The following is a 24,333-nucleotide window of genomic DNA, read 5'->3' as shown; positions in this document are numbered from 1 at the left end:
CTATCACGCCTCCGCCATTTCAATTTTTCGTTTTTTTTTGTAATATACAAGATGTGATTGAAGTGAGAAAAGCTCTCGTTTCATAAAAAAAAAAATTTTTTTGTCTATTTTTTTGTCGTCTAAATTTCGTGCCGTCAGAGTGATCTTTCTCTTAAGTGAAATAATCGGGTTTTTTGTGCAAAGGGTTTTGAACAATTCAAAGTACCGTTACACCAATTTTGTTGTTTTTATTTCCCCTGAAACACTTATAACAAAGGCACATGCACATATTTTATGCAAAATATAAAATTACTTGACCTACGGCGTTCATTAAGTACATTAAGTGTTTGACAGCGGTTGCTCCTGAGGGAAGTTGGTATTAGCTTTGTGAGCGCCATTTATTAAACGGCGGCAAAACAAATTTCAGTCTGATTTAGTTCTGATTTGGCAGCTATTCGAGTGAGACGTGTTTCATGATTTTCGCTAAGATGGAAAAAGAGCAGCATCGTTCGGAAATTCGCTTTCATTTTGGGATGGGAAAACATGCGAGAAGTTAAAAGTAAACTTGGATGCTGTCTATAGGGACGCTTTGCCACAGTTAGATATTAAACAAAAAATAAATAATTGGCGCTTACACTTCTGTTAGGTGTTTGGCCGAGCTCCTCCTCCTATTTGTGGTGTGCGTCTTGATGTTGTTCCACAAATGGAGGGACCTACAGTTTCAAGCCGACTCCGAACGGCAGATATTTTTATGAGGATCTTTTTCATGGCAGAAATACACTCGGAGGTTTGCCATTGCCTGCCGAGGGGCGACCGCTATTAGAAAAATGTTTTTCTTAATTTTGGTGTTTCAACAAAGATTCGAACCTACATTCTCTCTGTGAATTCCGAATGGTAGTCACGCACCAACCCATTCGGCTACGGCGCGCGAACAGTTACATGATAAAAAAATGTCGCCCCGATGGGAGCTCCGATTGCTCACGGTAAAAAACAAGCGAATGCGGCTGTTAACTTTGAAGAAGTATTTGGAGCAATTTAAGTCACAGTTAATAAAACCTGGATTCATCATTACACACCAGAAAATAAGCAACAACCAAAATAACGGATTTCTCTCGGTGAATCTGTTCCAAAGAAGGCGAAGGCAGTCCAATCGGATGGAAAGGTCAGGGCGACGATTTTTCGGGATGCGGACGCAGTCATCGTCATGGATATTGTAGCAAAATGAAGCACGTTCACTGAACAATGCTACGGTGAGTTATTGGACCGCTTTCACAAAAAATTGAAGAAGACACGGCCGCAATTGGCGAAAAAGAAGGTGCTGTTTCACCACGATAACGCCCCAGCACATTCAGCCGGAGTTGTCGCTGCCACACTGCATGAATTGCTGTCACATCCCCGGATTCACCTAATCTGGCTCCCTGTGACTTCTTCTTGTTTCTTAACATGAAGAAATGTCTCGCGGAAAAAAAGTTTAGTTTAAACGAGGAAGTCATCGCCGAAACAGAAGCGTATTTTGGAGAGTTCGACAAATCCTATTTTTGGAGGGGTTAAAAAATGGCCGGAGCGTTGGGAAGTGTATCTTTCTAAAAGGAGATTATGTTGAAAAAAAAAACAGTTTTTTAAGTGTGCCTTTATTTCTAACATGGGTACTTATTGAACCCCCCTCGTAATATAAAATTTCGTGCTTGCTTGATATTGATATCATCGGCCTCAACAAGGCGCTGTTAATTCTTCCTTTTCCAAACTCAATAAAGAAGCAAAGCGAATGGGTCTGGTAGTCAACGCGGACAAAACGAAGTACCTCCTGTCATCAAACAAACAGTTGGCGCATTCGCATATTGGCACTCACGTCACTGTTTGCAGTTATAATTTCGAGGTTGTAAAAAGTTAAAAAAAATCATTCGTTTCTTACTTGAAGCTATTAAAAATTTTAAACGTTAGATCACCCATCCTGCATATAATGAATATAAGAAAATTGTACGATCTACTTAGATATTTTTTAACAACTAAAGTTTTTGCACAATTATTTTGACGAATATAGTTAGATAAATTGTAATCAGCTGCACAACACTTACTTACGATTTTTGTATAAGGTAGAAAGGGTTGCACTTTTGCCTGGTTAGATTGCAAAATTTTGCGAAAGGAACACGTAATTGTATAAACATACTGAGATCAGAACACGAAAATTTGATAGCACTGACATAGGGTAGAATAAATCCAACGTTATTACGTCATAAGAAAACGCGCTTAGTATTTTCAAGCATTTCTCTTAACAACGTGTGACGCTACCAATTTTGCCCAAATTAATCTGCTGTTCTAATTATATTTCATTAAAAGTTGTACGAGGTTCGGTTCATAATTAAACACTTGTATGATTGTCTACAAGTAAATGTGATAAAATAATAATCCTTTGGTTTTCAAGTAATTAATTCTTTTATTCTAAGATAGCGATTCAAATCCATTTATTATTTTTTTTTACTTATTTGCCTTAGAACACTAGTGAGTTTTATATTCTAAGAAGAGGCTTTCGGAGGTTTCGCAGACAACTTTGTACCGTGCGACTTCATGTGCCCACTAAGTCCAGCATGTTGGGCGAAACGTTTCCCACAAAACTTGCACAAATATCTTTTCTCCTTATTATGAATAAGCTGGTGTTGCCGCAATTGCTTATTGTTTACAAAACCTTTATTGCATACATTGCATATCTTGTCTCGCACGTTCCTGTGAATGCTCAAGTGTTCTTTCAACGTTCCTGTTTCATAGAACATTTTAGAACAAAATTTACACTTATGACGTGGTCGATTCTGGTGACGCATTGTGTGCAATAAAAGATGGGACGATGTTCGAGCTTTGTGACCACAAATATCACAAACAAATGGTCTTTCACCTGTGTGCGTACGCATATGGATTTTTACTTCTGTAGTTGTTGCGCACGGCTTGTTGCACACCTCACAGTTAAACGTATAGTCTTTTACGTGTCTACGTAAATGTACGGCTAAATTACATGACAGTTGAAATCCATGGCCACAAACATTACATTTAAATGGTAGCGAACCATCATGAGATGCTACATGTATTTTGAGCGCATCTGAACCTAACAGCGATATTCCACATATTGAGCATTCGAAGGGGGGAACATCGACCTCGAGGAATGAAATGTGATGATAATAGGAAATTGTTGGTCGAAATGCTATGCTTTTTTGGTTGCATGCTGTTTTTTGTATCTTTTCATATGAACAAGATTTTCGCAGCCGTGTTATTTCACTTTCCAAATCGTGTTGTGTCAAGTTTAATCCGGTTGTTCTATTAAATTCCTCACACAGAGATTTGAGTGCCTCTTCACGTCTATTTTTGAACCTATATGCGATGTCGTTTTCATCCCAAAGACAAGTATATGTCTTGTAAATTTCGGCCAAATTTATGGACTGTTCGTCGTCTAAAACAATTTCTGGTGTGGCCTGGAAAACAAAAAATTGTAACCGTTACTATACTCCACAAAATAATGATACTCCTTAGACCAAGATTAAAACTGTGTTACCACAGTTCATATATAAAATAATTTTGTTCTCTGGCAAAGATGGTGTATGATCAGTTTATGTTTTGTAACAGTACTATACGTATGTCATAAATGTTACTGTATTTGTTTTAAGCGGCCGCCGTGGCCGAATGGTTGGTGCGTGACTACCATTCGGAATTCAGAGAGAGAACGTCGGTTCGAATCTCGGTGAAACACCAAAATTAAGAAAGCTTTTTCTAATAGCGGTTGCCCCTCGGCAGGCAATGTTCTGAGATAGTGACGATTTGCACGGCAGTGCGAAATATTAATACAGGGTTTGATTGAAAAGTAATGAGCCTTATTTTTTTTAAGCAGTTTTATTAAACATTTTGGCTTATACAACTAATATTCTTCAAAATAGGACCCTTGAGCGTCAATACACCGCTGGTAGCGTAACAATGCACTTGTTGAGGGGCGAGTTCGGTGAGCATTTTATTGTCAATTGGTCACCTAGATCGTACGATATAACGCCTTTCGATTATTTTTTGTGGGGCTATGTTAAAGCTCATGTCTATTCAGACAAGCCTGCTTCAATTAACGCATTGGAAGACAACATTAAAGCATTTATATGTGAGATACCGGCCGAAACATTGGAAAGAGTATGCCAAAATTGGACTAAGCGGATGGACCATTTGTAGTGCAGTCGCGGTCAACATTTGCATGAAATAATCTTCAAACATTAAATTATATGGACCGTACTATCAATTTAAATAAAAATTTCATGCATTTTTCTGAATTTTACGTGTGTTTTCTTGAAAAACTTTCCTATAGCTCTTAAAAAATCACCCTTTAGTTAGATAAATTGTAATCAACTGCACAACACTTACTACCGATTTTTGTATAAGGTAGAAAGAGTTGCACTTTTTCATTAAAAGTTGTACGAGGTTTGGTTCATAATTAAACACTTGTATGCTTGTCACAAGTAAATGTGGTTAAAATAATCATCCTTTGGTTTTCAAGTAATTACTTCTTTTATTCTAAGATAGCGATTCAAATCCATTTATTATTTTTATTTACTTATTTGCCTTAGAATACTAGTAAGTTTTACATTCTAAGAAGAGGCTTTCGGAGGTTTCGCAGACAACTTTGTACCGTGCGACTTCATGTGCGCACTAAGTCCAGAAGATTGGGCGAAACGTTTCCCACAAAACTTGCATAAATATTTCTTTTCGGCGCTGTGGATAAGCTGATGTCGGCGCAATTGCTTCTTGTTTACAAAACCTTTATTGCATACATTGCATATCTGGTCTCGCACGTTCCTGTGCATGCTCAAGTGTTCTTTCAACCTTCCTGTTTCATAGAACATTTTAGAACAAAATTTACACTTATGACGTGGTCGCTTCTGGTGACGCATTGTGTGTAATAAAAAATGGCACGATCTTCGAGCTGTGTAACCACAAATTTCACAAACAAATGGTCTTTCACCTGTGTGCGTACGCATATGGATTTTTACTACTGTAGTTGATACGCACGGCTTGTTGCACACCTCACATTTAAACTTATAGTCTTTTACGTGCCTACGTAAATGTAGGGCTAAATGACATGACCGGTGAAATCCATGGCCACAAACATTACATTTAAATGGTAGCGAACCATCATGAGATGCTACATGTTTTTTGAGTGCACCTAAATGTAACAGCGATATTCCACATATTGAGCATTCGAAGGGGGGAACATCGACCTCGAGGAATGAAATGTGATGATAATAGGAAATTGTTGGACGAAATGCTGTGTTTTTTTGTTTGCATGCTGTTTTTTGTCTCTTTTCATATGAACAAAATTTTCGCAGCCGTGTTATTTCTCTTTCCAAATCGTGTTGTGTCAAGTTTAATCCGGTTGTTCTATTAAATTCCTCACACAGAGATTTGAGTGCCTCTTCACGTCTATTTTTGAACCTATATGCGATGTCGTTTTCATCCCAAAGACAAGTATATGTCTTGTAAATTTCGGCTAAATTTATGGACTGTTCGTCATCTAAAACAATTTTTGGTGTGGTCTGAAAAACAAAAAATTTTAACCGTTACTGTACTCCACAAAATAATAATACTCCTTAGACCAAAATTAAAACTGTGTTACCACAGTTCATATATAAAATAATTTTGTTCTCTGGCAAAGATGGTTTATGACCAGGTTGTGTTTTGTAACGGTACTATATGTATGTCATAAATGTTACTGTGTTTGTTCTGAAATAGTGACGATGTGCACGGCAATGCGAAATATTAATAAGACCAAAAGTGCACAAGTAACAAAGATCGTTCAACAAATTAAATTTTGGCTGATATTTGCCAATTCATAATTTTTAAATTAATATAACTTTTCGTTACCTTCGGGTTTGATATAAATACTTTAAGAATGCTTCGTAGTCATTGACAGAGGTAGAACAGGGACGAGTGTTAGCTTACCGGGAACAGGGGATAAGGCAATTTGCAGCGCTCACAAATCGAGGTAAAACGGTAATTAGGTGGGTCGCAATTCATATTGTGAAATTTTAAAGGCATATGTAGACTTAGACTTAGACACTAAACGGGTACCTAAACCTGAGCTTACAGCTCAACAACATAGGCGAATAGACTACGCTTTGCAGATGAGTATTAATTTTAGGTCGAGATCATTCTTCTTGGCGTTTTCTGCTCAAAAGCAATAAATAACTTGGATGAGCCGGATGGTTGCCAAAAGTATTGATCGCAACTTTGGACATGCTACACTAACGCCTTTGCGAATTATGAGTAATTTCGGAAAGTCTCATATATGCTTTATATCAAAAAAATTAATAGTGTTAGTTGATATTGATGGAGGATAATGCTGAAACTCATTCTGTCACGTTTACTAAAAATTTTCTTGCGAATATCAGTTTTTTTTTGGAAGACTGTCCGGGGTGTAGCCCAGATCGAAAACCGAACGAGATGGTATGAGCCATAAAAATGTTTTTAAAAATGGACTTCACTCAAAAAAGAAGAATGAGCCAAACTTGACAATAATTTGTTGCGATCCCTGATTAATTTAATGCTACGGCGTCCTCAACAGTGGTTCAAATACAAAATATTAAGTTAAAAAATTAAAACTCCCGAAGTTTTTTTTTTTACAAAACTAATTTTGGTCTTATATTTATTTCATTTGAAATGAATGTAGATATTAAATAAAAAATTTTATGTATCATAGATTTAACGAAATTTATTTTCTGTTTCTCGGTCGTTTTTTAAATAATTCATCTAATGAGATATCATTTTTGAAAATATGCATAATTCTTATTGATTATAAACTCATTTTGTTTTGGTCTTATCATTATTTCGTGGAGTGTATACAACTGAAATAAGCAGCGAACTCTCCCTTCTTTTATTTTTTACTACAGCTAACTTAAAACTAAAATTGTTGAAAAATTTCCCAAGGTGTTTAATATTATTTTGAAATGCAACTTTGAATTTTCTGAGTTATTTTGAAGCGAAAACAAACCTCCTACAACTTTTAGAACCAATTAAAACTGCTGCTTATTAAAAACAAATTGACGGATTCAAAATTTTAAAACCGAGTTATGCACGTTGGGGCAGCTGTTTTCTGCACCACTCGGTCAGTAATAACTAAAATATGAAATGCACAAATGCCCTTACACCGTTAGAAAGCTTAGGAATCGTACATGGTTTGCGTGTAACACTTATTTTAGCTGGGTGTTGCTGCCACCTGTTTGTATTTAACCATGGAACGCGATCCTATGGCTATGGCCTATTTCAAATCTATATTAAAAGGATCCTGTACACAAATAATACCCACAATGGATTTTATTTTATGTTCAGCTAATTTTTAATCAAAATTAAAAGAAATCTATATCATATCATAAAAATAGTTTCAATCCAATATTTTTGAAAGCTATTGTCATCTAATTTTAAAAGAAAATTGAAATTAATGACAAAACCTAATTAGAGGTTAGGATATGGGTACCAAACAAAATATGTAGAAATGTATGATGAAAGCTTTAATTAAAACTATTTGTGTATGGTGTTACCTCTTAACTGTTAAATCACAAATGGTAAATAGCGGTACAAACGAATTAAGTATTAGAACGTGAGTATCCCGCAAATTATGACTGACAACGTGTAATTAAAAAAAAAAAAAATTAAAAATTTTGGATAACGTTGCAACTCATATTTTTAATGCAAAAAGTATTAGAAATGCCTTGTAATAAAGGGTGCGGTTTTTCGACGGGAATTATAAAATACTTCCAGAAGTCGAGTACAAATAAAATTAATTGTTTTTCCAAAAAATCACCTCAGATGATAAAAAAGCTTAAGCGTAAAAGGTCTGCCTTTCGAAATTCAAATAGAGATTTTAGAAAGTACTCTTAAATCGGTCCAGCTAACAGAAACGATAATATTATTCCAAAATTTTTTGGTGGAATTCTTAAAATATCATTTTATTATTCCAATGGTAAACATAACCGATGTTTTTTTGTATACATAGATGGTGATGCACCCTAATGAACATACAAGAAAATAAAGAGATATGGAATTAAAACAGCGAAGTCGCGGGCACCGGCTAGTAAACTGTTAATTATGTACATTTGACGTGTATTTTACCAATTATTTTTGAGTTCAATTGATTTTTACATGGAATAGCATTCATCCAAGTGCACAGGAAGTGTAAATGCAGCTACGAACGTGGACTATAAAATGCGTAAGAAAATGGCGAATTTAGTAGCAGTCTTCCCCGATGCTTTTCCAGGTACATGGTTTCGGTGGCAGAATTAGGAATTAATAGCTAAATTCAAAAATAAAAAATAATGATAAAAGTTTATTTTTATAACAATTACAAAGAAGACAGGATTTTTCTTCTTTAATTATTTCCCCTAAATGTTAAGCATTACGTCGGATAATGCTTGGAAACTAGCCTCTAATTACCTCGCGAACAATATGAGGTACCCCCACAGAAAAAAACATAGGGATAAGATAGGGGAACTTTGTGGTCAGGATATCAGTTTGTTAGAGAATAAATCATAATAATAATAAAATAAATTATCGCCATGGTCTCTCCGGCCGTGTGCGGCGTAGCATCGTCTTGCTGAAACCATGTGTGTACTGAAGGAAGGACGTTCACTCATTATTGGCAGAATATAATCCTATAAACAACGCCCTCCACAGAAATTGCTTGTCCTCGACGATTTTCAAAAAAAATAAGTCCAATTACGTCACTACTTCATACCAGTAATCATACAAAATTGGGGACTGTGAAGTGGTTATTAATGTTTTAATTTTGGGGTTTGTCCTTTAGGTGACCAATAACATCAATTTTGCTTACTTATACTTCCACTTAAATGAAAATGGGATTTATCACTTCAAAAAATAGTGCCTACCATACGAAATCGCTCCAACTTGACTTGCAAAAATTTTTACGCAAATTGTAATCGTTACGCACAATAGTTCTTGGAAGTTCCAAAGGCTCTCTTGCGCACGGACGAGTTTAATATTTTCATTTGTTCTTGATGTCCGGCTGGGTTGTTTGCCACCGAACTTGGTGCCCGGATCCTTTACACCCATGAACGAATCAAATCTTCACTTGGTGCATCGAGTAAACGTCAGATTGTAATCTACGGCGAGCAGTTGCACACGAATCATTGGTCTTGAAATACACTTAGATTGCGAACGGAAGTTATTCACCCGTCCACTGCGACATCGTGACTATATAACCAGCACGAATAACGAAGCTAGCGCGATTCCCTGACCATACACTCAGCCGTTAGGGAGAAACTTTAAATTTTAAACCTAATTCTGCCACCTAACACCCTGTACATACATATGGCTTTTCAGACGGTTTGAAAAAAGTTTTTAGGGACAAGAGGCTGATGAGAATGCTCTAACGCTAGAAACTCGAACGGCAATTCGTATATGTTTACGCCGTATGAAAGATTAATCGGAAAAAAACGACATGCCGCGGAGACTGTTCATAGTGAAAAATGTACAACATTTTTTCTAGTGATTGATACAACGTGCAATTTATAAAAAAAAAACCTTCTTCTCCATAGAGCAAATCACTTCTAGTGAAAATGCAAGTGACCGCGTGAAAGCAAAATTTTAATTACCACACCAAAATCTTTACCACTCCGCTAATGTGAAATTAGAACTAAAATTTTCATCTTTACGATTGCGCTAAGTATAAACCTGGATTCAAGTAAATATTTAATGGACTCAACTTACCTCTGTATCATCTAATTCATTCATCATGCTCTGTGAGTCAGCAGACGGTTCATTACTACGTAGGAAACTCATTGCATCAAAATAATACAGACTTGATACCCCATATCGAGGATTTCGTTTAGATTCTCTTAGGTAATTGCATCGAAGGCAATTAATTTTTCTTTTAAGGTCCTTGACGTCGGCATTTGGATTAGCTTCTTTATATTTCTGAAGCAATTTTTCATATTGCTGGCTTTTTACTTGACGATTGTGATAATCTTTGTACTTCTTATTCCATAGTGCCGGTAGGGAGCGATACACTTCAATCAACTCAATAATGAAATCCTTTTCGCTTGCGCCTTTGTTGCCTTTTTGCGTCTGCGGTAGCGTATCCGTGGACATATATTCACAATTATAGTCTTCATTGTCGGACGACACAATTTCTTCGAGCTTCGAAATACCTTGTGCTTGTTCAAATGATAGCTATAAATATTTTTTAATTGAAACAAAAGCATTAGTAACAATGTAGACTATTTAAGAATTTAACTATTAATATATTAACAATAGAGAAGGCGTTGGTACATTATGAGAGGGCGTTGGTACTAGCCTACATGGTACACTCTTCATATGAGCGTATGTGAAGTTTCATTTCAATTTGTCAATTCATTCTTTGTTTACAAGCCATTTAGTATCGACATGTCAAAGTATTTTCTACAATGGAAAAAATTAAGTATGGTGCAGTGATTGAATTTTTACTTTTGGAAGGTTTAAAAGCAGAGGAAATTTATGAACGGATGTTAAAAGAGCATAAGAACTTTTCGCCAATATTATCTGAAGTATTGGGTTTCAGAAAGCTGTGTGCTCAATGAGTGCCGCATTCGCAATGGAACAAAAACACATTCGAATGCGATTTTTTCAGTAACATTTAGAGCGTTTTCGAAATGATAAAGTGGATTTTGTGCGACGATTCATCAATATGGATGAGACTTGGGTCTATCACCATGATCCTAAATCCAAACAAGAGGCTAAAGAGTGATGTGAACTTAATTCATGTTCATAAATCGGCCAAAAAGGTGTTAGCATCAGTTTTTTGGCATGCGAAATGAATTTTGTTTGTGGATTACTTGCAAAGTGGTCAAACAAACCAAAGCCTAAATATTATTCTAACCTTTTAGACCAGATTATTAGAAATTTTTTTAGAAAAAATTAGTGAAAAAATACCCAGTTTGCAAAAGAAAAAAATTATTTTTCTTTAAGACAAATAATTGGACTGGGTTTGCCTCCAGACCTATAAAAATTCATGCGCGGAAAGCATTTGGAGCGTATTTTGCAGGCCATCCAGATTCTCACTTCAGTGAAGGAGTTCATAAATGAGAATCTCGTTGGAGCAAGTGTATTATTATCGAATCGCAAAACTTATTGAACAACCTGATATAATCTGAAAGAGGGTCTTAAGTACACATTACTCATATACTACGTTTTTCTAGATCAATTTTTAATTTCAACTAAAATACTTCTGAAAGTTATCACCCGCATTTTATATGAAGATGCAAAAACTAAAAATAAAAATTTTAAAATTTAAAAAGGAAAGAAAAAACAATTATGTATAGTTATAGTAAACATACACCCGTATATATTGGGTACTTTTGATAATACATTTTTTTTTAATTGTAACTAATTTTTTATATTTATTTTATTTATTCTCGAACCAAAACCATATAAGTGCAATTTTAAAACTTTGCGGAAAATTTACAAAATTCAAAAAATGTTCATCCAAACTGCAAACTTTTTATATTTTGCATATAACGGGTGATTTTTAGCTATTATTTTTTTAAATAGTCGGTTTAAACAGCTGACGCACGTTTCGTGTTTTGTTTCACTGTCAAACATCTTCAGTTTAGTCTATAATTTAACCATGAATCGTCTTACAAACGAACAACGCTTGTAAATCACTGAATTTTATTATAAAATAGCGTGTTCTGTTAAAAAAGTTTAAGATCCACTTTTTTATCGAAAAATTGTGTTCAGCGACGAAGCTCATTTTTGGATCAATGTGAACGTAAATAAGCGATTGTCGATTATGGAGTGAAGATCAGCCAGAAGAATTGCAAGAAAAGGTCACAGTTTCGTGGGGTTTATGGGCTGGAGGTATCATTGGACCGTACTTCTTCAATGATGCTGCGAATCGTAACGTAACTGTGAATGGTGAGCGCTACCGTGAAATGATTTCCAACTTTTTTTTGCCCAAAATGCAAGAGAGACGGTGCCACATGCCACACAGCACGCGTAACAATGGACTTGTTGAGAGGCGAGTTCGGTGAGTATTTTATTTCACGTTCGGGACCTGTCAATTGGTCACCCAGATCGTGCGATATAACGCCTTTAGATTATTTTTTGTGGCGCTATGTTAAAGCTCATGTATATTCAGACAAGCCTGCTGCAATTAACGCATTAGAAGACAACACTAAAGATACCGGCCGAAACATTGGAAAGAGTATGCCAAAATTGGACTAAGCGGATGGAGCATTTGAGGCGCTGTCGCGGTCAACATTTACATGAAATAATCTTCAAACATTAAATTATATGGACTGTACTATCGATTTAAATAAAAATATCATGAATTTTTCTGAATTTTCCGTGTGTTTTTTTGAAAAACTTTCCTATAGCTCTTAAAAAATCACCCTTTATTAGCTGGGGTAAAGAAATCCAATATTTTTGCGTACGATTTTTGGGGAAATGGTTTAAAACGGTTTTGCAATGACTACGAAAATGCCGGTCAACTTTGATTATTTCTGTGATTTTATCGATATTTTGGACATTTTCTTAAACATCAAAAATGCATGTACGGAAAAATTGCACACCATTAGCTGTTACAGTATCGACACCATAAACACCATTCATAACATTCATAATTTCAGCGGCCTGGCTTGCATTTTCGCCTTTATCAAAGAAATTGTAAAATGTACCGAATTTTCTCTTTGCTGACTACCATTGTAAACCCCCTGTAACTCACAACTGAATGGAACACAAGAATTTTTTAGTGTGAAATATTACCCTGACAGAGCATAAACTTTAAATCGTTTGATCGGTACTTTACGAATTATCAATCACTAGAGCCATCTACCGAGAAAATAATGGAGTTATTTTGCCCTAAAGTACAAATATATTTTTGGATTCATATTTATTATAAAGGAACATAAAATAAAAAAAATTTAAAAACATAATTTATAGGGGTGTGCTCAAATGACTACCCTGACCGCCTAAGTGTGAAATTTTTCGAAGCATACTTTTTCGATGCACAGTGTTTTTGGGTACTTCTTACATTGCCAGCGCACTCTTGAATGACAAAATACACCCCAACAGGTTTTCAATTTTAGGGGGATAGTGTCCAATTCCATCTTGAGGTAGTCCTGGAACCACCCACGCCGACTTTTTTTTACACTGTGACTTACATGGATGATATCGTGCGATATGACGTCGGAACATGAGTTGATCCATGGTTGCATCATTACTCATCACATGTAGACGCAAGGAATAAGCAACAACATAGTTGTAAATAACACCTCCCACCACTTTTTATCATTAATAGTGTTTGTTCTTCATCGGTCAATTCACCTGGTTCAGGTGGTATGATAACCATTTCAACTTCAACATCGTCACTATCGCAGATAATGGCATCAGTAGCTTCTTGAAGCCCTTTGTAGCTACTGTGATCGTCAAAATAAAGTGTACAAAGCATTTTGTTATAATATGGATTTTATTTCAGTCTTTTATAACAAAAAAATATATTTTAATTTCATGTTTTTTAAATTAGTATTTGATTCTCTACTAATTACTAGAAATCAACAAAAAAATAAATTTCAACAACAAAAGTTGTAAGACAAAAACAAAATTTAGTGCATATTTTACGCATACAGAGATATATTTTACAAAAATGATATCGGTTTAGTATTTTGTTGATTTCCCTTTTGCTTTGATAACGGAAGACAGTCTTCGGGGCATCGACTCAACTAGTTTTTTTGTCACGTCAGATGAAAGTTTATCCCACTCTTCCTTTATAGCGAGTTTCAGCATATCCATATTGGTGATTGTCCTTTTCCGGATTTGGTGGTCTAAATGCTCCCACAAATATTCAATAGTGTTTAAGTCAGGTGACTGTGAAAGATGATCCAATGTCTTAGAAGTACGATAAAGCAGCCATTCCTTTACTATTTTTGATGTGTGCTTGGGATCATTATCTTGTTGAAAGATCCAAGATCCCTGCAAGTCTAATTTCTGCACACTGGTTAGTAAATTATTTTATAAAATATTCAGATAATCTGTTTTGTTCATGGTACTTTCAATAAAAACCAAATTGCGAACTCCGCTTGCCGCCATACATCCCCACACCATCACCGCACCGTGCTTAACTGTGGTTATCGAATTTTGGTCGGCATACTCTTTATTTTTGGTTCTCCAGACTTTAATCGGGTTTTTCTTCCCAAATACCTCGAACTTACTTTCATCGCTAAACAGGGCATTATTCCAGAAAGAAACATCCCGATTTTCGTATTTTTTTGCATAATCAAGACTTTTTTTTTATTAACTGTCGATATTAGCGGCTTTTTTCGTGGGAGACGACCATGTAACCCATTTGCGTGCAACGCTCGACGTATTGTACTGGCACTTACGTTCGTATCTGATGCAGTTGAAACTTTTTGTGATATTTTGACCGCACTTTTAAAGGGATTTTTCTTCACATCACGCACTATAGACCTTACTCCAGTCTCATTTAAAATTTTTGGATGGCCTGCACCTGGGCGATTTTCTACTTTGCCGAACTTTTTGTATTTGTCAACTATTTTTTTCACAGTATTATGGCTTCTGTTGACAATAGAGCCAATTTCACGAAAGGTTTAACCTTCAGTGCGAAGCTTTAGTACCAGTTCTCTAACATCAGTCGAAGTTTGTTTACCCATTATTAAAATAAATAAATAATAGAATTTAATTTACTGTAGACAAAAATTTTTCACTCTGCCGATCGCAACCAATTAAAATACAATATGAAAAAAGTTTCAATGCATCGAAAAAGGAAGTAAACAACTAAATATAACGGTATTTTTTACCGGACAACATCGCTAAAATGCTACTGATGTACGCTGTACACTTTATTTTGACGCGTAAAATATGCACTAAATTTTGTTTTTGTCTTACAGCTTTTGTTGTTGTAATTTTTTTTTTTGTTGTTTTCTAGTAATTAGTAGAGAATCAGATACTAATTTAAAAAACATGAAATTAAAATATATTGTTTTGTTATAAAAGACTGAAATAAAATCCATATTATAACAAAATGCTTTGTACGCTTTATTTTGACGATCACAGTATTTTTAATCGAAAATTGTTGTTTGCTCATTATTAGGAATGTGCAAAAACACTTATTTTACTTACGTAAGTTGTCACTGTACTTAACCGAGTGCAACAAGAGTTATAAGACTACAGTTTTGTTGTTATTATAACTAATTTATTATATTACAGTTTATAAGTTACATAACTTCAACTGATGTTTTAATGTAAAAAAAAGCTCAATATCCACGAATATAGCTTTGAACAGTATAATAATAATAAAAAAACCAAGAAGACTACCTCTAATTATTTGAAATCTAAAATCATCCACACTTAGATATATGGCTGTACTCAGTTGAGTACGGGGCTTCGAATGGATTAAGAAAAAATAGATTTATGACGAAGTAATGGGATGGAAAAAAAATTTTAAGATAATGGTACAGTTATCAAAACTTAAATTGAAATATAGAATACATGACCAATTTGTGGCGCTTTGGATTTGAATATAATTTTATACAGAATTAAAAATAATTATCTTTGCAGGTAGATTTGGGCATTTTTTCCCATAGTAAAAATATTTCCAGCATTCGATATATGGAATAAAATGTCCCTCTTCATTTGCCAAAAAATTATGAAAAATATATATTTTTTTTCATTCTCAATGAATATTTGATGAATTTTTTTTTTTAATTTTTTGAAATTTAATTTTAAAAAAATAATTGTCAAAACTTCCCAATATATATATTTACAGGGTTTAATTGAAAAGTAATGAGCCTTATTTTTTTAAGCAGTTTTATTAAACCTTTTGGCTTATACAACTAATATTCTTCAAAATAGGACCCTTGAGCGTCAATACACCGGTGGTAGCGGTCCTTCCACTGCAGGAAACATTTTTTAAACTCATCCGCCGGAATCGCGTTCAATTCGGCTGTCACAGTTTTTTTGATCACCTCGATGGAGTCGAAACGCCTCCCCTTCAGCTTTCTTTTCAGGCGCGGGAACAAGAAGAAGTCCGGAGGGGACAGGTCTGGGCTGTAGGGAGGGTGGGAAAGCACCGGAACCCCCATCTTGGCCTTCGTCTGTTTGCGCCGTCGAAGGCCTTCCAGATCGCTGTTCGTCTTCGACGTCCTCCCGGCCTTCCTTGAACAACTTGTGCCACCGTTTTACCTGGAAACTGGACAGAGATAGGTCCCCGTAAGCCTCCTTGAGTAGCCCAATGGTTTCGGTACGCGTTTTGTTTAGCTTTAAGCAAAATTTGATCGAGTAACGTTGCTCCAACGATCGTTGACTGCACCGCTGTTGCCAGCGAACTGGGGCCGGTTTCGATTAGAAAGGGAAGGCTCAACGATCATTTTCCCCCACCAGCCGATTCGGTTGACCGCTTGGCAGACGCTCCGCGCGGGAAGGCTCATTACGTTTTAATCAAACCCTGTAATGCGATTTGCCAATTTCGCGCAATTTCTTGTTTTCCAAGAACAATTTTACGCATTTCTAATGGTAAATCCGCGCTTCGTCCCATTTTGCCATTTTCAATCGAGAAACTGAATCGATAATAAACTGAACTCGACACTGAAACTGAATCGACGATAAAAAGTAAGAAAAACCAATATTATTTCAATTTCAGCAATATTAGTAAAAAAAAGCGATATTTATTGTTACTTTTGCTGCAACAATATCATGAGCTGAAAGGGTACGAATAAATGTTCTGCAGCATTTTCCTACGTCTGCCTGCTTTCCTTGGAACCCCTCAGAGTGAGTTGAAATAACGAGAGTTGTGTTTGCGGCAATTCAACAGGAATGTAACATTCTTACAATCACCCAAAAGAAATATATTGTCACAGCAAATATTTTGTGCAAAGCTAGTTTTTTACGTACTACGCAGGATGTACGAATAAATTGTGTGACCACAGCATGTATTTGAGATTTTTGCTCAGGTCTGCGATTAAAAATCTATTATTTTCGTACTTTGCAACACGCCCGGTATGAGCAACTTGCATATGCATTTTAAATGAAATTGCGCATTAATCTTGAAAAAGGTATTATGTAGAGAATTATACTCTTTCAGAATATACGAGTAGTATATAAGTGGCGGCCGCCGTAGCCGAATGGGTTGGTGCGTGACTACCATTCGGAATTCGGAGAGAACGTAGGTTCGAATCTCGGTGAAAGACCAAAATGAAGAAAAATATTTTTCTAAAAGCGGTTCGGCCCTCGGCAGACAATGACAAACCTCCGAGTATATTTCTGCCATGAAAAAGATCCTCATAAAAAAATATCGGTCGTTCGTAGTCGGAATGAAACTGTAGGTCCCTCCATTTGTGGAATAACATCAAGACACACACTACAAATAGGAAGAGGAGCTCAGCCAAACACCCGAAACAGACGTACGTGCCAATTATATATATATAAACAGCCTACTATACATATATATATATAAATATAGAGATAGGCATTGCTCATATGTGTAAATTTGTGTTGTGCTGTTCGTTCAATCAGCATAGATTCGTCACTGCTCAGTCCGTAGTATCCAATCTCGCTGTTTTATTTTATTTATTCTATAAATTATCTCCACTTGGATTTCACCCTGTTATCCTGCAGTGGCTGAGATCGTATTTTTGCGAAAGCCGTTGCGTAAGCACAATTGATGGTACAGCTTCTGAATCATTCATTACCTGTTCGGTTGTGCTTTGTATTATTTATCAACGACATTGGCAATAGACGCGCTTTCGCTAATTACCTACTATATACTGACGACTTCAAATTTTTTCAATTATCAATAACACACGTGATGTATGAGGCTTCAAGCAGATGTACGTAAATTTGTTATGCCACTTTTTCCAAAATCCCTAATGTTTTTCATGTTTTAAGGGAATTGCATTACTATTGCGTGTGCTATTAAGGAAGACTTGCAAATAATTGAATTTGTATATTTTATTACATTTGTATTATATTAATATACAATATACATATGTATACATACATTGTTTTTTACTTAAGTAAAAGTTCAGTACAAATTATTCTCTATCAATATTTTTGGGAGATGGCCATATACTATGGGATTTCATGTGCGCACTAAGTCCTGCGCTTTGGGCAAAACGTTTTCCACAAATCTTACAAATGAATTTCTTTTCCGCATCATGAATGTGTTGGTGTTGACGGAGTTGTTTCTGAGTTGTAAATGCTTTGTCACACACATCACATATTTTATCATAAACTTTCACGTGAACAGACATATGCTCGTTAATCATTGATTTGTTATAGAAGGCCTTTGGACAAAGTTCACATTTGTGGCGAGGTCTCTTCTCATGACGATCCTTATGATACTTAAATTTAGAAAGTAAACGGAAACTTTTCCCACACATATCACAAACATATGGTTTTTCGCCGGTGTGAAAAAGCATGTGGGCTTTTAATTCGGTTGTGGTAGCGCAAGGTTTGTTGCACACCTCACAGCTGTACATGAAGTCTTGCGCGTGCCTTCGTAAATGTACTGTTAAATTAGATACCATCTGAAATCCATGGCCGCAAACATTACATTTAAAAGGTAGCGAGCCGTCATGAGATGCTAAATGAATTTTGAACTGACATGAGCCAGGTAATATTTGCCCACATTTGGGGCACTCGAAAGGGGGAACATCGACTTCGAGGAATGAAATGTGATCGTAAAATGGACATGTTGGTTTAAAAGCTAAGCTCTTCCGTTTAGATCTTAGTTTTTCCTTTTTCCCGTTTGAAGTGGCTTTTCGTAGTTGTGTAATTTCTTTTTCTAAATCCCTTTTCGTTAAATTTAATCCAGAGATATCATTAAGTTCCTCAACTATAGCTTCCAACGCTTCGCGGCGCCTATTACTGAATCTATACGCTATCTCCTTTTCATCCCAAAGACATGTATGTCTCTTGTATATTTTAGCTAAAGCGATAAATTGTATATCATTTAAGCGGCTGTCTGGTCTTGTGAATTTTTGAGTAGGCAGGCCCGATGTTACCTGTTAAAAAACAGAAAAGGTGTCTCAAAAAGTGATGCAAATTAGAGGGCTAAAGCGAGATAATTGATTACGATGCATTTAGTTTCATTTAGAAGTTTCATTTGCAAGCTCTCTTGTAAAATCAATAATATGTAGCATAAAGTAATTTTAATATTGTACTATAGTAATTAATACTATAATAAATCCTGTGAACCGTCCTGTCTGTACATTGAAGATATTATTGAAAAAAAAAGGAAAATACTTTGTCTTTTTTCACACGCTAATCTCCGGAAGATGGACCGAATTCGACAAGACTTTCACTGATAGGTAGAGGAATGAGCAGGCTACTTTTTATTTTTCCTAATACTTGTGTATCTTCGAAGAAAAAATGGTCAACGAAATCGGCATATATCTGCTAAAAACGAGCCTGCTGGGAGTTGAAAAATTTGAATAATAGCACGCAGTTTGTCCTTTCGTAGAACTTCAAAATTTCAGTTTGGCATCGAACAAGGACATTTTGAAGCCCTTAAAAATGGGTAGCCCTTCTAGGATCTGAAGCTTACCTCTTCCAGTGTATACTCGGCAAGAAAGACTTCCTCACATGTTCTCTATCGGATTTAAGTTCGGGTACGTTATAGACCCTCTAATATTTGAAACTGCTCCTGAAGCCAACTTTAGCTGGCACGTGACCCAAGTATATATACACTGAAGAGCAAAACTGTAACAAAATGTTATACTTTCTATTTCAACACATTTTTTTTAGACATGTTTTAACAAATCAAATATTTTTTTTGCATAACTTTATTGGCATGTATGTACTCTCTCTCTCAAACCGGTTTGGTGTCAATGCAACAACAACAACACTAGTAGCAAGCAATAATGCAAATAAAGACAAATGTTACAGTTTTGCACTCAACCCATTTTTTATTTTTTACAATAAATAAAATAAATATTAATAAGATGTCCAATATCCTTTGGATTTTTTCAGCTCGTGGATACGATTGGGCATACTTCGTGTATACCTCAAGACAAAGTCAGTCGGAATAGCATCCCATACATCGCGTGTTCGCTCCCACAGCTCATTAACTCCACTGGGCGGGCTTGAATATTCGGCAAGCTTCGATTTTACATGACTCCATAAATTTTCGATTGGGTTCATGTCCGGTGATTGTGGAGGCCACTTCAAGTTACGAAATTTTTGGCGTTGCATCCAATTTCGTACAACATGTGCGGTGTGCTTAGGGTCATTGTCTTGCTGAAAAATTACTTTTTCAGCAGCAAGACCCATACTTTCCACTACACCCGGCAGATTTTGTTGCGATATGGCCAGGTATTCCTCTTTCCGCATTATACCGTCTATTCGTACTAAAGGACCCACACCATTTTTGGAAATGCAGCCCCACACCATAATGGAGCCACCACCATGTTTTACTGTCTGCTTGATGCGATGTGGCTGGACAGCATTTGGGTCTTTAACCCAATACCAGGCCCGACCATCTGACGGAAATCGATTGATTTTGGTTTCATCAGACCAAATAACCTGCAATCGTTTTGAAATTTTATGAAAAAAGGTCTTTTATAATCCATTTATAAAGACGTACCTGATCCCAATCTTCAACTGTCCAGCTTTGGTGAGCCGCAACAAAATCCCGCCTCAACCGCACATGTCTTTTTGTCAGCATTGGCTTGGTTTTCTTCTCCGCTGCCTTTAGCCCCAGTTTTGACAGGCTGCGCCTGGCTGTCCACTGACTGGCATCAATATCCAGCATCTTTAGTGCTTCTTTGGGAGTGACCGCCTTGCTGCTTGTTACCAAATTTGCCAGATGACGGGCATCGCGGTCGCTTATCTTCCTTGGCCGGCCTCCTTTGTTACTGGGAACAGCGTCTGGTACATTTTTCCGCAGCCTTTGCACAGCCATGTGGCTCACTTCGAATTTTTTAGCTATTTTTCTTATAGACTCGCCCTTCTTCAGCAAATCAAATATTTGGCGTTGTACTTCCCGATTTAACATTTTGTCTTATTCACGGTCACGTTTATAATAATTAAAAATCCACCAAATATATAATTACGAGAAAAATAACGGAAAATTTGAAAATTAAGAGTGAGTGCAAAACTGTAGCATTTGTCTTTATTTGCATTATTGCTTGCTACTAGTGTTGTTGTTGTTGCATTGACACCAAACCGGTTTGAGAGAGAGAGTACATACATGCCAATAAAGTTATGCAAAAAAAAATTTTAATTTGTTAAAACATGTCTAAAAAAAAATGTGTTGAAATAGAAAGTATTACATTTTGTTACAGTTTTGCTCTTCAGTGTACATAATTGGCGCTACACGCAAAAAGTTTTAAGCCGGACCGAAAGATGATTTTATGAGCAGAAATGTGTTTTTATGGCAGAAATGCACTCGGAGGTTTGCTAATGCCTGCCGAGTGGCGACCGCTATTAGAAAAAAATTATATTTTCTATGTTTGATGTTTCACGGAGATTCGAAACTGTGTACTTCCCAATGGTGGTTACGTAGCAACCCATTCAGCTACGGCGGCCGCATTTGGCATTAGGGCCTTCATAAAGACCTTGACCAATAAGTTTCTCTAGCCATCTAAGCTCATACTACTGAATATTTTGCACATGGGTGTTCTGCTATGGTAACTTAAACCAGCCCAAATCATCAAAGAATCACCGTTCCCACAACAGTCGGTTCTACGTAACCGAAACGACCCGGATTTATATCCGGCCAAGGACTGTCACTTCAGCAGCACTCCCCGTATATGTATGGGAATGTTTATTCTGCTACAACAATAACACTAAAGAATCATTTCCAAAGTTTCGCTTGGTAGAAAAACTCTTAAGCACTTTCAAGTCATACCAGTAGTAAGTAAATAAATCATTAGGATCATCGAGATTGAATATTTTTCGTCCGAAATTATCACATTTTTTCACACCCACCCTATGTCGCCCTTTTGACCTTTTCTTATTCCCTTAGATGAAGTCGATGAAGGAGCCGCGGTGTTGAATTCTGAAGGATGTTGTTGTTGTTGTAGCAACATAAACATGTACGGGCAATACATGTTTGGGGAATGCTACTGGAGTGACAGTCCTTGGCTGAATATAAATTCAGGGCATAAATTCTTTCTTATATGCAAAATAGCTATGGCTTATAACAAAAATATTTCGATTTTTTTTTAATAGCAAACTTTTTAATGGCAGATGATAGCCATAAGTACTGAATTTATTTTAATTCCTGATCTAGTTTCGATGTTCAAGAAGTCCCGTTAATTTTTGTGCTATGTACTCCTTTCTTAATGTGGTCAAAATAGCATTACAAGAGAAGTAGTCGAGGCATTTGAACGAAATCTAGTGAATTTTTTTAAATATTTTTAGTCTTAATATGGACTGGTCAACAAATAGAAAGAAGCTCATTGCGGCTAAACTTTAGAGAAGAAGCCCTTGTACAGACCAAAATAAGATTAGCTGAAGAGCACCTCTAAAAAACGCAGACAATTTGTACGACGACCGAGCCATGCCTCTTTTAAACCCTAACTAAATACGTCCCCAGGACAGTAAAGCAGGGAGATGCCAAAATCAATGTATAGGGCTGCTTCTCCTGCTACGATACTGATTCAGTATATTGGATAAAAGAAAACACGGATGTTAAGTTGTACCTGGAGATAATGGAGTCAACCATGCTACCACACGCGGAGTGTAGGATGTCTCTGAAATGAGTGCATATGCAAAGCACACAAGCAAGTTGGCAAACAATTGTTTCGATTTAAACGGCCAAGATGTCAAAGAAGCTGTAGGCAAAGATAATTCCACAAATATCAAAGAGCTCTGAAAGACTGTGAGAAAAGCGTGAAAGGTCATTCCCGCCAAGTGGTGTAGACGTTTAGTGGAGCCTATGCCACGTAGGGGCGCAGCAGTACTCGCAATAAGGGCTATTCGACGAAATATTAATAATTTGTGTTTTATAATGCACTAACACTTTCAAACTTTCTTTTTATGTAATACACTGATTGCTGCTATTTGAAATCATAAACAAATTTTTTTTTTTCCAATATAATTATTTTTATAAAAATTGAGTACTGTATTTTTAGTTGATAACTGTTTTTCTTATGAGATATTTTTGCTTCGGTAGAAATTTCGCCGAGCTCCTCCTCCCATTTGTAGTGTGCATCCTCATGTTTTCCACAAATGGATGGACCTATAGTTTTAAGACGACTTTGAACGGCGGATAGTGGTTTAACATTGCCTGCCGAGGGGCTACCGTTTACTATCATTTGATGTTTCATGGCCGGAGATTCGAACTCGTGCACTTCCGCAGTCACGCACCAATCCATTTGGCTATGCCATTCGCTATACTGTTATTAGTACAAATGAAATCGTTAACTATCCTACCGATTTTTTGAATTTCTTGGTCTTACCAGGAATACCAACACGTTGCTTTCACTCATTGTTGGTGTGCCTATAATTCTTCTCCGCGACATAAATCCACCTCGGTTATGTAATGGGACGAGACTTGCTAAAAAAACTATTGCCCAAGATTATCGAACCCACAATTCTCAATGTTATGGATATGGGAATAAGTTTCCACCCTCGTAAAAGAGGTGTCGCACTTGATACCATTTTTTTGTTGGCTGGTGATTTGAAGGTGCATATGTGAGGTTTCGATCGCTGTAGTTGACATTTGTTTAAAGCGTACAGATCCTCTTTTATCTGCCGTCAAAAATGTCTACGTTCATCCCGAGTAAACAGCATTTGCGAGAAGTCATGCTTCATTATTACCTTTAAAAAAAGTGTGAAACGTGGCGTATATTGATCAATATTTACGGTAATCACGCTCCATCAAATACAACTTGTAAAGAGTGGTTTCGAGGGATCCCTACAAAATGCTGTATATCAAAATTCTTTTCGTACAAAATACTGTAAATTAACGTAACAAAATTCTGCAGTGACAAAATTCTGTATTTACAGAATTCTGTATTTACAAAATTCTATCAAAACAAAATGCTGTACTGTCTTAAAAAAATTCTGTACTGACGAAATTCTGTACTAATAAAATTCTGTATTGAAAAAAATTTTGTGTTGACAAAAGTCAACGAAAAAAGGAGTTCTACGCAAAAATACGGTGGATTGCGTAGCCGGAGTCGGACTGATGAGGGTTATTTTTTTGAAGCGCGGCCGAAGGCCGCCCACGCGAAAAGGAGTTCTACGCAAAAATACGGTAGATTGCGTAGCCGGAGTCGGACTGATGAGGGTTATTTTTTTGAAGCGCGGCCGAAGGCCGTCCACGCGAAAAGGAGTTCTACGCAAAAATACGGTGGATTGCGTAGCCGGAGTCGGACTGATGAG

General features: G+C 36.3%; 1 protein-coding gene across 6 annotated transcripts in view; it reads right to left on the bottom strand.

Moving 5' to 3' along the window:
- Positions 1-24,333, bottom strand: part of LOC128858656 (uncharacterized) — a 50,936-nt gene that overhangs the window by 2,992 nt on the left and 23,611 nt on the right. For 3 of the 6 annotated variants that reach the window (XM_054095103.1, XM_054095098.1, XM_054095099.1), the window contains one exon: positions 9,718-10,179. In XM_054095103.1, the coding sequence (XP_053951078.1) occupies positions 9,718-10,179 (462 nt within the window). Of the gene's footprint in view, positions 1-2,402; positions 3,438-4,491; positions 5,532-9,717; positions 10,180-18,001; positions 19,005-24,333 lie in introns of those variants that run through there. The other 3 variants (XM_054095101.1, XM_054095100.1, XM_054095102.1) reach the window with 3 other exon arrangements.

The sequence above is a fragment of the Anastrepha ludens genome, chromosome 3 (assembly GCF_028408465.1).
Source record: "Anastrepha ludens isolate Willacy chromosome 3, idAnaLude1.1, whole genome shotgun sequence".
Taxonomy (NCBI): Eukaryota; Metazoa; Arthropoda; class Insecta; order Diptera; family Tephritidae; genus Anastrepha; species Anastrepha ludens.
The sequence above is the reverse complement of the archived record's forward strand: the minus strand, read 5'-3'. Positions and strand labels throughout refer to the sequence as shown.